The following is a 14,302-nucleotide window of genomic DNA, read 5'->3' on the forward strand; positions in this document are numbered from 1 at the left end:
TATTGAATTTATTACAATATTGCTTTTTTGTGTTTTTTTTTTTTTTTTTTGGCCGCAAGGTATGTGGAATCTTCGCTCCCTGACCAGGGATTGAACTCGTGACCCTTGCAATGGAAGGTGAATTCTTGATTACTGGACCAGCAGGGAAGTCCTCCTCTTTCACTTTCATCAAGAGGCTCTTTAGTTCTTCTTTGCTTTCTACCATAAGGGTGGTGTCATCTGTGTATCTGAGGTTATTGATATTTCTCCCAGCAATCTTGATTCCAGCTTGTGCTTCATGCAGCCCAGCGTTTCTCATGATGTATTCTGCATATAAGTTAAATAAGTAGGGTGACAATCTACACCTTGATGTACTCCTTTCCCGATTTGGAACCAGTCTGTTGTTCCATGTCCAGTTCTAACTGTTGCTTCCTGACCTGCATACAGATTTCTCAAGAGGCAGCTCAGGTGGTCTGCTTTCCCATCTCTTTCAGAATTTTCCACAGTTTGCTGTGATCCACACAGTCAAACGCTTTGGCACAGTCAATAAAACAGATGTTTTTCTGGAACTCTCCTGCTTTTTGGATGATCCAACAGATGTTGGCAATTTGACCTCTGGTTCCTCTGCCCTTTCTAAATCCAGCTTGAATATCTGGAAGTTCATGGTTCATGCACTGTTGAAGCCCGGCTTGGAGAATTTTGAGCATTACTTTGCTAGCATGTGAGATGAGTGCAACTGTATGGTAGTTTGAGCATTCCTTGGCATTGTCTTTCTTTGGGATTGGAATGAAAACTGACCTTTTCCAGTCCTGTGGCCACTGCACTGCTGAGTTTTCCAAATTTACTAGCATACTGAGTGCAGCACTTTCACAGCATCATCTTTTAAGATTTGAAATAGCTCAACTGGAATTCCATCACCTCCACTAGCTTTGTTCGTAGTGATGCTTCCTAAGGACTTCACATTTCAGGATGTCTGGTTCTAGGTGAGAGATCACACCATCATGATTATCTGGGTCATGAAGATCTTTTTTGTACAGTTCTTCAGTGTATTCTTGCCACCTCTTCTTAATATCTTCTGCTTCTGTTAGGCCCATCCCACTTCTGTCCTTTATCGAGCCCATCTTTGCAAGAAATGTTCCCTTGGTATCTCTAATTTTAAGAGATCTCTAGTCTTTCCCATTCTATTGTTTGCCTCTATTTCTTTACACTGATCACTGAGGAAGACTTTCTTGTCTCTCCTTGCTATTCTTTGGAACTCTGCATTCTTTGGAACTCTGCATTCAAATGGGTATATCTTTCCTTTTCTCCTTTGCCTTTCACTTCTCTTCTTTTCACAGCTATTTGTAAGGCCTCCTCAGATAGCCATTTTGCCTTTTTGCATTTCTTTTTCTTGGGGATGGTCTTGACCACTGCCTCCTGTACAATGTCACAAACCTCCGTCCATAGTTCATCAGGCACTCTGTCTATCAGATCTAATCCCTTGAATCTATTTCTCACTTTCGCTTTATAATCATAAGGGATTTGATTTAGGTCATACCTGAATGGTCTACTGGTTTCCCCTACTTTCTTCAATTTAAGTCTGAATTTGGTAATAAGGAGTTCATGATCTGAGCCACAGTCAGCTCCCAGTCTTGTTTTTGCTGACTATATAGAGCTTCTCCATCTTTGACTGCAAAGAATATAATCAATCTGATTTCGGTGTTGACCATCTGGCAATGTCCATGTGTAGAGTCTTCTCTTGTGTTGTTGGAAGAGGCTGTTTGCTATGATCAGCGCGTTCTCTTGGCAAAACTCTGAACAGTAGTGAATCTAAAAATTCATTAGAAATGCCAATTTTCCCTTCAAAACGAATATGCCAACTTTGTCAGTTATTCCTAAGGTATTTTGTATCTTTTGAGGTTAAAAATATACACTTTACAATTAACTGCATATTCTTTTCATTTTTATATGTCAATTTTATATCCCACTATTTTGATGACTTCATTATTCCTAATAATTTGTTGCTTTCTTGGTTATTCTATGTAGGCAATTCTATTATCTATAATAACTGCAGTTCCCCCCCCCTCCTTTTTATTCTTTATAATCTTCATTTCTTGTCTTACTGGACAATGTGAAATTGGTTATTTCTTCAAGAAGACCCCCCCTTTTTTTTTGGTAGGCAGTGGTAGTTAGAAACTAAGATCTAAGAGCTAGGTGTGTTTATTGCTATTAGGTTGGTGTAAAAGTAATTGTGGTCTTGCACTGCTGAGCTTTGCCATTTGATATTGGAATATATTCTCAAATAAATGTGATTATGTTATACATCATTTTAATGCACATTTCTCACTTTTTTTTGCTAATGACTTATTATTTGCTGTTTATTTTATATATTTTATATATATCTATATGTTTTATATATAAATATATATTATTTATATTATTTTATATATTTTATATATTATATATTTTAGACTAGGGAAATGATGTTAGACAAAAAGCAAATTCAAGCAATTTTCTTATTTGAGTTCAAAATGGGTCGTAAAGCAGTGGAGACAATTTGAACATCATCAATGCATTAGCCCAGAAACTGCTAACGAACGTACAGTGCAGTGGTGCTTCAAGAAGTTTTGTAAAGGAGAGGAGAGCCTTGAAGGTGAGGAGCAGAGTGGCCGGCAATTGCAAATTGACAATGACCAAATGAAAGGATCATCAAAGCTGATTCTCTTTCAACTACACGAGAAGTTGCTGAAGAACTCAACATCGACCAATCTATGGTCATTCTGCATTAGAAGCAAATTGGAAAGGTGAAGAAGTTCAATAAGTGGGTACCTCATGAACTGATAGCAAATCAAAAAAACCATTGATTTGAAGTGTCATCCTCTTTTATTGTGTAACAACAATTTCTTGAATGGATTGTGATGTGTGACAGAAAGTGGATTTTATATGACTACCAGCATTGATCAGCTCAGTGGCTGGATGGAGAAGAAACTCCAAAACACTTCTCAAAACCAAAGAAAAGTGAAAGTGTTAGTTGCTCAGTTGTGCCCAACTCTTTGCGACCCCGTGGACTGTAGACTGCCAGGCACCTCTGTTCATGGGATTCTCCAGGCAAGAATATTGGAGTGGGTTGCCATTTCTTCCTCCAGGGGATCTTCCCAACCCCGGGATCGAACCCGCATCTCTTAGATTTTCGCTTGCATTGGCAGGTGGGGTCTTTATCACTAGCATCACCTGGGAAGCCCCGAGAAGGTCCAAAGCACTTCCCAAAGCCAAACTTACACCAAAAAAAGGTCATGGTCACTGTTTGGTGGTCTGCTGCACATCTAATTCACTATAGCTTTCTGAATCTGGCGAGATCATTACATGTGAGAAGTATGGTCAGCAAATCGATGAGATGCACTGAAAACTGCAACGCCTGCAACCAGCATTGGTCAACATAAAGGGCCCAATTCTTCTCCATGACAACGCCCAACTGCACCTCGCACAATCAACATTTGCTTCAAAAGTTAAACAAATTGGGCTACGGAGTTCCACCTCATCTGCCATGTTCACCTGACCTCTTGCCAAACAACTACCACTTTTTCAAGCATCTTGACAACTTTTGCAGGGAAAATGCTTCCATAACCAGCAAGAGGCAGAGAATGCTTTCCAAGAGTTCATTGGCTCCCGAAGCATGGATTTTTACACTATAAAAATAAACAAGCTTATTCTTGTTGGCAAAAATGTGTTGATTGTAATGGTTTCTATTTTGATTAAAGATGCATTTGAGCCTAGTTACAATGATTTAAAATTCACAGTCTGAAACCGCAATTACATTTGCACCAACCTAATACTAGGATGTGATTATTTCTAGGTCCTTTCAGTGAACAGAACTAGGAAATTTTGCTTTTCACAACATAAGTTTATACTGACACCATCAGTTTAAATGTAATATTAAAAGGCACTTTTTTTTTTTTTGGCCACACTGTGCAGCATGCAGGACTGAACCTATGCCTTCTGCAGTGGAAGCACAGAGCTCTAACCCGTGGACCTAGAGACTTTTTATAAAGACTTTTATAAAGAGACTTTTTATAAAGACTTTTTATAAAGTCGTTTTTGAACATGTATTTCTCTTAACTGAAAGTTTTTAGCTCTTAAAAACATTAACATATTTCTTGATTTGTTTTATTCTATAATATTATAAAATAATTACAGAATATTACTACTAGTGAAAAAAGTTGAGTTTATTTTCACTTCTTAAATATATTCCTCTGAACATTTACAGTAAGAATATTAATATTGTGTTCAAAGTCAGTAGGAAGATTTGTTTTAGTTTACCTTTCCCTGAAGATGAAACATTTTCAGGATCTCAACCTTATATAAGATCTCAGTTCCAATTTCTAACCCAGGACAAGCTTTGAGATCTGGGGCCTTGGGTGGTAAAAACCCATTTATTACTGAGACTGGCAAAACACATCAGAGTTACTCAGCTCCAGCTCACCACTCAGCTTTTCAGTTTCTTCTCTATTTTTGGCCCCTAGGGATATCCCTTCTTGGGTTCAGCTATGCTTTTTTTCTTTTTTTGCCAGGCCATGTAGCCTGCAGCATTCTTAGTTCCCAGACCCGGTAATAAATCTGGGCCCTCGGCAATGAAAACAGAATCCTAATCACTGGGCCACCGGGGAATTCCTCGGCTATGCGTTTAAAATGATGTATATCATTTTCATTCTGTATTTGTAACCACTTTACATTAGAAATGCTTTCAGGATATCTAGTCTGCCATATTTCTCGAAAAGGAAGCCCTTTTACAGATGAAGAGAAGTAAAGAATCTTGTTCAAGTTATTAGTAGAACCCGTATTAGGACCTAAGTCTTTTTTAGTACACTTGTTTTCATGTCATTCTATACTTTTTTTTTGTTTCAGGCTTAATTGAACAATGATAAAGTATAAAACTATACAAGTGGGACGGTATATAATCTATAATTCAAAGAGGGTGAATTTATAATACACATTTTTGAGATGAACAAAAAACTTACCGTGATCACTAGAAAATGGGCTTTAGGCAAAACTTACAGATTCAAAGATAAAGGCAAAATTCTCATAACTGAAAATGCAACATTGTTTATATTATTGAACCAATATGTATCTATGACTCCAGAATCAATGATTTACTTTTTAAATGAGATGGAGAACACATGTAAAGCTTTTGTTTTATGTTTTTTCTCAATATAGCTCATTAAGGGTTATATTACTAAAGACAACCTGGTTCCCTTCCAAAGATATGTTACTTAGAAAATTTCTCTTCTTGCCCTAAAGTCTCCTGGTCTTAAAAATCCTCTTCAAGTGAGTGGGACGATCCTATTCAGACTATTCCTTAAAGAATGTTAGCAAATGAGATACACACTTAGCCATAGATATACTGTTGTATTAATTAATATTAAGGTGTCCAAGAGAATTTAGAATAAATATATGTATATGTATACGTGTAAAGAAAATTGTTCATACTTACAGGCTCTGATTCCTCAAAACCTTCATGGGAGTTACTCTCTGGTATACCGTGGCATTCATACAGTTTTGTTCTTAATTTTCACTTTCTTAATGAGTTTTGTAGCCAATTATTTTATTAGTACCTAAATTTTAACAAGACATTCAAGTTTCCTATCCACAGTAACTAGACATACCTTTTCTTTCATGTTTTCAAAAGCTCCTCCTTGGGCCAGTACAGTATTAGATTGCAAATCAAAAATGAATCCTGATGAATCTGAAAGAATGAGAAAGAAAAATATATTCAACAGGGTCCAAAACTAACATAACAGCCTGCAAAATGTAAGGGCCAATACTAACTGCTTTTCTCCCATAAAAAGCTAAGAACTAAGCAGAACTTAGTTGTTATTTTGCAAATTCTATTACATAACTGATAACTACTTTTGCATTCAAATTGTGAACTTAAATTTGATTTTAGTAGAAATTGTCACAACTTGAGACAAATATTGAAATCAATTATATTAGACTGTCCAGTAATCCTTGATATCTTTAACTATCCTAATATAAAAGTCCCTCTAAAAATACTGTAAGTAAATAGCTCAAGGTAAAATTTAACACTAACAAATCTGAAAATGTGAGAATGAGAGTCTCTATAACATTAATAACAACACATAAAAGCACTTTCCATCTTCTAGACTGCACACACACATCACATTCTTAAGACTATGAATTTCATAAATATATTTGCTTGTGTTCCCAATATAATATATGATAAAGCAATGTACCAGTGTTTATATTAATAGCATAAATGGGAGAACTTAGTTCAATGTAAGAAATAATAGAAAAGAGTCTGCACTTAGAAAAGGCTATCTGTGAATTTAATCAGTTTCTTTACCCATGACTATGTGATCAAAAAATTACCTCAGCTTTTACACTTGACAACTTTGTTTTACTCTAATGAGACGTGATCCTAGGAAATAGCTAGAGTGCTTCTCAGATTCTGATGTGTATACTTATCATTGGAGGAATCTCAAGTTAAACAGCAGGTTCTGATTCAAGAGTCTGATGTGTGGCCTGAGATTTTTACTCTCAAGTGGTATCAACATTGCAGATCCAAGCTACCATACTTGGGAGTACTTCGGGAGTTCAAATTTCAACAAAGTAAGTAAAAGGGGAAAATTTGAGAAAAGGGGTTGCTATAGTCTGAATGTTTGTCTTTTCACCTCCAAATTCGTACAATGAAATCCTAAAGTGATGGTATTAGTAGATGAGGCCTTTGGAGAGCAGAGTTCTCATGATGGGATCAGTGTTCCTATTAAAAAGATTCCATAGAGACCTCTGCCACCATGTGAGGACACAATGAGAAGTCTGCAACCCAGAAGGCCCTCACTGGACCATGCTGGCACTTGATCTCAGATTTCCAGCCTCTAGAACTGTGAGAAGTAAATTTCTATTGTTTATAAGCTACTCAGTCTGTGGTATTTTGTTAGAGCAGTCTGAACAGAATAAGATGGGAGTATAAAAAAATAGAGCAATATTCTAGTACACTTTCCAAATTCTTTTAGTATCATTACAGATGTGTTTTAATTAAAGCCTCTTTTATAGCTCAATCTTTATAATGTGTTTTATATAATACTGCAGAAGATTGATAATTTATACATTAGAATGATAACAGTATTTTGTTTCTAAAAGTAGAAAAGAGGATATGAATACAGCCTGTTTCATTCCAAGAGAAAGTACGCCTGTCAATTACCATTGAATTGTGAATTAATTTTTAACCTCTGTAATACTGGCAGTTTCGTCATTGCTACCCAAAGGAAAAATCAGGTTACATTTACACGAACTCAGTACTTATAGCCTGAATTTTCTAGATGATGACCTAATACGGTTAACACTAAATTATCTTTATTAAATGCAAAGAAACATAGTATATACAGATGAAAATTTTACACAGCCAAAATACTACTGAGCAACCTTTTCAGAACTGCTTTAGGTTATCCAGATGATATAACTTGACTGCTGTTAAGTACAGCTGACCCTTGAACACTGCCCAGGTCTACTTATACACAGATGTTTTTCAATGGTAAGTACTACAGCATACACAATCTGCAGTTGGTTGAATCCACGGATGTAGAACTGTGGACGCTGAGGCCCAACTGGAAGGATTTTCCACTGCACTCAGGGGTCAGCACCTTTAACCCCCATTTATCCAAGGGTCAACTGTACCCCCTCTCAAAGACACGTTAATGAGCACTGAGATGATACAAAGAACATCAGTAATCTTAGCGAAGAATCCAACCACCAATCTTTTTTAGGGAAAGGTGCTTAAACGCTCAGTTGTGTTTGACTCTTTGCGACCCTGTGGACTGTAGCCCACGAGGCTCCTCTGTCCATGGGATTTCCCAGGCAAGAATACTGGAGTTGGGTGGCATTTCCTTCTCCAGGGATCAAGCCCATATCTCTTACATCTCCTGCATTGGCAGCAGATTCTTAAGAGGGGATACTTAATTTTATTTTTTTCTTTTTATTTTAATTGGAGGCTAATTACTTTATAATATTGTAGTGGTTTTTTGCCATACATTGACATGAATCAGCCATGGGTGTACATGTGTTCCCCATCCTGAACCCCCCTCTCCATCCCATCCTAAGAGGGGATACTTAAAACAACATTTTGGGTCATATGGCAGTTCTATTTCCAGCTTTTTAAGAAATCTCCACACTGTTTTCCATAGTGGCTGTACTAATTTGCATTCCCACCAACAGTGTAAGAGGGTTCCCTTTTCTCCACACCCTCTCCAGCATTTATTGCTTGTAGACTTTTGGATAGCAGCCATCCTGACTGGCGTGTAATGGTACCTCATTGTTCACTGCCATATGACCCAGCAATCCCACTTCTGGGCATACACACCAAGGAAACCAGATCTGAAAGAGCCACATGCACCCCAATGTTCATCGCAGCACTGTTTATAATAGCCAGGACATGGAAGCAACCCAGATGCCCATCAGCAGACGAATGGATGAGGAAGCTGTGGTACATATACACCATGGAATACTACTCAGCCATTAAAAAGAATTCATTTGAATCAGTTCTAATGAGATGGATGAAACTGGAGCCCATTATACAGAGCGAAGTAAGCCAGAAAGATAAAGACCATTACAGTATACTAACACATATATATGGACTCTAGAAAGATGGTAACGATAACCCTATATGCAAAACAGAAAAAGAGACTCAGATGTATGGAACAGACTTGTGGACTCTGGGAGAAGGAGAGGGTGGGATGTTTCAGGAGAACAGCATTGAAACATGTATATTATCTAGGGTGAAACGGATAACCAGCTCAGGTTGGGTACATGAGACAAGTGCTCGGGCCTGGTGCACTGGGAAGACCCAGAGGGATCGGGTGGAGAGGGAGGTGGGAGGGGGGACTGGGATGGGGAATACATGTAAATCCATGGCTACTTCATATCAATGTATAACAAAAACTACTGTAATGATGTAAAGTAATTAGCCTCCAACTAATAAAAATTAAAAAAAAAAAACAAAAAAAAACATTTTGGGACCTATATTTAAATAAGCTATTGGTATCATTAACTTCTTATACATCATCTAACACCTTTTTTTTTTTTTTCCGTTTAACAACACGCTAGATGAAATGAAGCTCAGTGAAAATAAAGGGTAGTTCTGCAAACACTTTCAGTGATCACCTCCCCCAAATTAGCATAAGTATTATTAGAGTTTATCTGGCATACCAGTTGGGATAATGATTAAAAATACATACAGAAGCTATTTCAGTCAGGATCTCAGCAGGAAACAAACAGCACACTGAGACTGGGAAATGTGATGAGAGTTAAATGAAGGGACTATTTTCGAAGGTGCTGGTAGGGAGTAGGGAAACCACAAGAGAGAGCACAGTACTCCTTGGCTAAGAATAGCCATATATATTGCTACTGGAGGTTTTAAAGACGGTAAGGAGGGAGCAATTACTGGAATCCGGAGACAGAAGGCTCTTTCATCTTTGTTTCATCTGGTGTGAAGATGGCCATAGGATAACAGTCCTTTAATCAGAGGACACAGTAAGACCACAGTGACCCTTCAGGCAAAGACTAGAGGAACAGATACTCCTATCGCACTCTCCTCTCTGCCTCTGGTCTCCCGCCTTATGATGCCCAACAGCCAAACTCAACCAGAAGCCCAAGGCAAGAAACCTGTAGTCTGACTTGCAGTCTGGACAGGTCAGCCCCCCGGGGTACAAATGCCCATTTTGTATTTATATTCTAAATCATGAGTTTGCCAAAATGGGAAAGCAATAATTTAACATCTTAACTTGTCTATTCACCAGCTAATATTGTCTTTTTACTTACACTAACAAACTCAAGTAGATGAAAAAAATCCTGCTTTAATGAACTGGAGCTTAAGTGCCTCTCAACATTATAGGGAAAATAAATTTTAATTCCTACCAATAATATTTAGTGATTTAACAGTTCTCTTATTTTTTCATGCAAAGTAAGCCTAAGATTTACTTAATTTCACTGTTGGTAAATGAGGTAAGATCTCATCCTTTTGCACCTACCCTATGATAAAAGATCATAAATTTTTAAAGAAAAAAACTGAAGTTAAATATTATACTCAGGTAAGATTCATAAAGGATATGAGGAACCCTTGAGATTACCATCTATTTCATTCTATCAGGAACCATCTCACAAGTTCCTTGGAATTATTTCAAATACCACACATTTAGGAACATTTTGCGGGCTTCCCTGATGGTTCAGATGGTCAAGAATCTGCCTGCAATGCAGAAGACCTGGGTTTGATCCTTGGGGTGGGAAGACCCCTGGAGGAGGAATAGCTCCCATTCTAGTATTCTTGCTTGGAGAATTCCATGGACAGAGGAGCCTGACAGGCTATAGTCCAGGGGTTGCAAAGAGTCAGACGCGACTGAGTGACCAACACTAGTTTTAGCGGATTAAGTATGCTATTTACAGTATCACTGACATATTTATAAACATTAGAAAACATATTGTTTTCACTGGCTTAAAAAATCAGGCAACAGTTGTTTCAATGAGGACAACATAGAAATACCTGAGTCTGACTATCACATGTATCAAATCAGACTTGAACAAGTTTTCTTTTTTTTTTTAACGGACACACATATATTGACACACATATATAACATTACATTACGTAGTTTCAGGTATGTAGCATGATTTGATATTTGTATATACTGTGAATTGATCACAAAAAGTCTAGTTAGTATCTATCAACATACACAGTTAAGGGAAACTTTTTTCTTGTGATAAGAACTTTAAGATATATTCTCTTAGCAACTTTTAAATATGCGATATGGTATTATTAACTAGAGTCACCATGCTGTATATTATATTCCTAGGACTTACTTATTTTATAATTGGAAGTTTGTACCTTTTGACCCCCTTTACCCAAAGGTACCCCTGTACCTTTTGGCCCTCCTCCCACCCAACATCTTTGATAACCATCGATCTGTTCTCTGTATCTATGAGCTCTTTTCCTCTGTAAGTTTTAGATCCCACATATAAATGAGATCATATGGTTTGTCATTTTCTGACTTATTTTACTTAGTACAATGTCCTCAAGGTCCATCAATGGTGTCACAAATGGCAATATCTTCTTTTTATGGCTGAATAATATTCCATTGTATAAATACACACCACACTCTTTATCCATTCTTCCACCATATGAAGACACTCAGGTTGCTCCTATACCTTGGCTATTGTAAATCATGCTGCAATGAACATGGGGGTGCATGTGTCCTTTCAAGTTAATGTTTTTGCTTTCTTTGGATACATAACCAGAAGCTGAACTGATGAATAGTTCTATATTTCCTGGTCAACACTTGCTATTTCTTGTCTTTTTAATAATAACTATTCTTACAGGTGTGAGGTAGTATCACATTATGGTTTGGGCTGCCTTTTCCTGATTAGTGATGCTAAGTACCTTTTTCTGTGTCTGTTGGAATCTATCTCTATGTCTTTTTTATAACTGAACACATATCTCAAAAAACTTTGAAACATAGTCTAATTGTTTTTAACTAATAATTTAACCTGAAGACAAAACTGTATTTTCATAATTAATTTGGTTAAAAGTTCTGATTATATTCACAACTCTGAGGATGGCAGGAAGAAAGGCAGGCAAGCAGGAAGGGACAGAGGGAAGTGGGAGGGAGGAAAGGAAGAGAGAAAACAAGTACTGGTGAGGATGTGGAGAAATTCAAACAGTCATACATTGCTGGTGGGAATGTAAAATGACACAACTGCTATGGAAAGCTATATGGTGGCTCCTTAAATAACTGAAGACATAATTATCATGATACAGTAATTCCATGCCACTCTAATGGCAGAAAGTGAAGAGGATCTAAAGAGCCTCCTGATGAGGGTGAAAGAGGAGAGTAAAAAAGCTGGCTTAAAACTCAACATTCAAAAAACTAAAACATGGCATACAGTCCCATCACTTCATTGCAAACAGATGGAGAAAAACTGAAAACTCTGACTGATTTTATTTTCTTGGACTCCAAAATCACTGCAGACAATGACTGCAGACACAAATTAAAAGACACTTGCTCCTTGGAAGTAAAGATCTAGACAGTGTATTAAAAAGCAGAGACATCACTTTGCCACGAAAGGGCTGTATAGTCAAAACTACAGTTTTTCTAGCAGTCATTTCCAGATGTGATAATTGGACCATAAAGAAGGCTGAGCACCAAAGAATTGATGCTTTCAAATTGTGGTGTTGCATATATATGGACTTTAGAAAGATGGTAACAATAACCATATATGCAAAACAGAAAAAGAGACTCAGATGTATAGAACAGACTTGTGGACTCTGGGAGAAGGCGAGGGTGGGATGTCTCAAGAGAACAGCATTGAAACATGTATATTATCTAGGGTGAAACAGATAACCAGCCCAGGTTGGGTACATGAGACAAGTGCTCGGGCCTGGTGCACTGGGAAGACCCAGAGGGATCGGGTGGAGAGGGAGGTGGGAGGGGGGACTGGGATGGGGAATACATGTAAATCCATGGCTAATTCATTTCAATGTATAACAAAAACTACTGTAATGATGTAATTAGCCTCCAACTAATAAAAATAAGTGGAAAAAAAAATTGTGGTGTTGGAGAAGACTCTTGAGAGTCCCATGGACTGCAGGAGATCAAATCAGTCAATCCTAAAGGAAATCAACCCTGAATATTCATTGGAAGCACTGATGCTGAAGCTAAAGCTCCATACTCTGGCTACCTGATGCAAAAAGCCAACTCACTGGAAAAGACCCTGACACTGGGAAAGACTGAGGGCAGGAGGAGAAGGGGTGACAGATGATGAGATGGTTAGATAGCATAACCATGAATCTGAGCAAACTCTGGGAGATAGTGAAGAACAGGGGAGTCTGGTGTGCCGCAGTTCATGGGGTCGCAAAGAATGGGACACGACTTAGAGACTGAACAACAACAACAAATGCATATACTAGACCCCCACCATAACAAATGAGGTGGAGTTTATTAAAAGCTTTACTATTTGGCGTTCTACCTAAAAATATTTAGCAGAATTAATATTATGAAGACATGGTAAGGCTCTCTGAAAGTACTGAAGTGAATTCAATCTGATTATCAATGAGAAGATTGTTTCTTTCATGGAAAAGCCTGTCCCCTCAAATTCCTGGCTGCTTACAGTTGAGAGAAGCATAAAGGGAGCTTCCCAGGCATGGAGTAGGTCTAAGGATTCTCACAGGGGTTACTGAATGTGTGTCTTTGACTTTAACAACTAAAAACCTATTGTTTTAGATTGTTTATGTATTTTTTCACTGACATGATAGTAAATCACTGTATTATCCGATCTGACAAGCAAACAGAAAGATGGAAATATGATCCCTTCCAAAACCTTCTCTTAACTTTACAATGGTGAGAAAAATCAGTTATGGTACTATTCAGTACCCAAAGTCTACAGTAAGAAACCTACGGCAGAATCAAAGACTGAGTCCAAGTTTTATGCTACCCATTAGGGCTGTAACTCATCAAATATATTAGTTCTCAAGTCGCATTATTTCAACAAAAAGGTGGTATATCATGTTTCTTCCAAGGATCTCAGATTTTTGTTATTACTCCCTGATATTCCTCATACATACATGAAACAAGCTGGATAACAAAATTATTCACATTTCACCATGGCATAAGACAGACCATACATTTATGAGCCAATTAAATGCAGGTAAGGCCAGGGGTGAAGAACCCTAGACAACCTAACAAGTGTGATAATCACTTGTCATATTTTCTCAAACTATATCGACTCCCTCTTAAAAACTAAAAGGCAGACTCATAAGCAGAGGCAACGTACCAGAAGTGTTATCTCATGAACAATTAAAGAATCTGAAGTTCTCCTTTAGATTGAACACAGCCAGTACTCAACCACCTAAAAGAAAATAATTAGCCTCTTGCAATTGCTTTTTCTCATGCCAATTTTGAGAATAATCCACATGGTGGAGTTCATTTTCTTCACATGAACTAATGGCACACATAGGGAGAGGGGTTATGTTGTACAAATGTGAGTGCAAGGAAAAGAATACTGTCCCAGGCACTACTGCTAAAGCCTAGGAGTGTATTCATAACTTCAAAATTGAAGATGCCACCAACTTTAGCTTCCTAGGTGGTAATTCTTGCTTCTGTCCACTTACCACCTAAGCTTGGAAGAATTATGACTGTTTTGTGTAAGAAATAAGATATCAATTTTAAAAGGTGGAGGGATTATGTATAAATGAAGGGGAATCAGGCTTAGAAGGGAAGCAAATCAGAGATGGGAAATTAAGAAAGGCAACTATGTCAAAGTGCCATTTTGCAAGATTTCTAGTTTGCTT

At 37.6% G+C, this 14,302-nt stretch overlaps 1 protein-coding gene across 4 annotated transcripts in view; it reads right to left on the reverse strand.

Annotated features, from left to right (window-relative positions):
• Nucleotides 1–14,302, reverse strand: part of SPATS2 (spermatogenesis associated serine rich 2) — a 159,771-nt gene that overhangs the window by 36,231 nt on the left and 109,238 nt on the right. For all 4 annotated transcript variants that reach the window (XM_070454481.1, XM_070454478.1, XM_070454479.1 and 1 more), the window contains one exon: nucleotides 5,619–5,698. In XM_070454481.1, the coding sequence (XP_070310582.1) occupies nucleotides 5,619–5,698 (80 nt within the window). The remainder of the gene's footprint in view (nucleotides 1–5,618; nucleotides 5,699–14,302) is intronic.

The sequence above is a fragment of the Odocoileus virginianus genome, chromosome 24 (genome assembly GCF_023699985.2).
Source record: "Odocoileus virginianus isolate 20LAN1187 ecotype Illinois chromosome 24, Ovbor_1.2, whole genome shotgun sequence".
NCBI classification, from domain to species: Eukaryota; Metazoa; Chordata; class Mammalia; order Artiodactyla; family Cervidae; genus Odocoileus; species Odocoileus virginianus.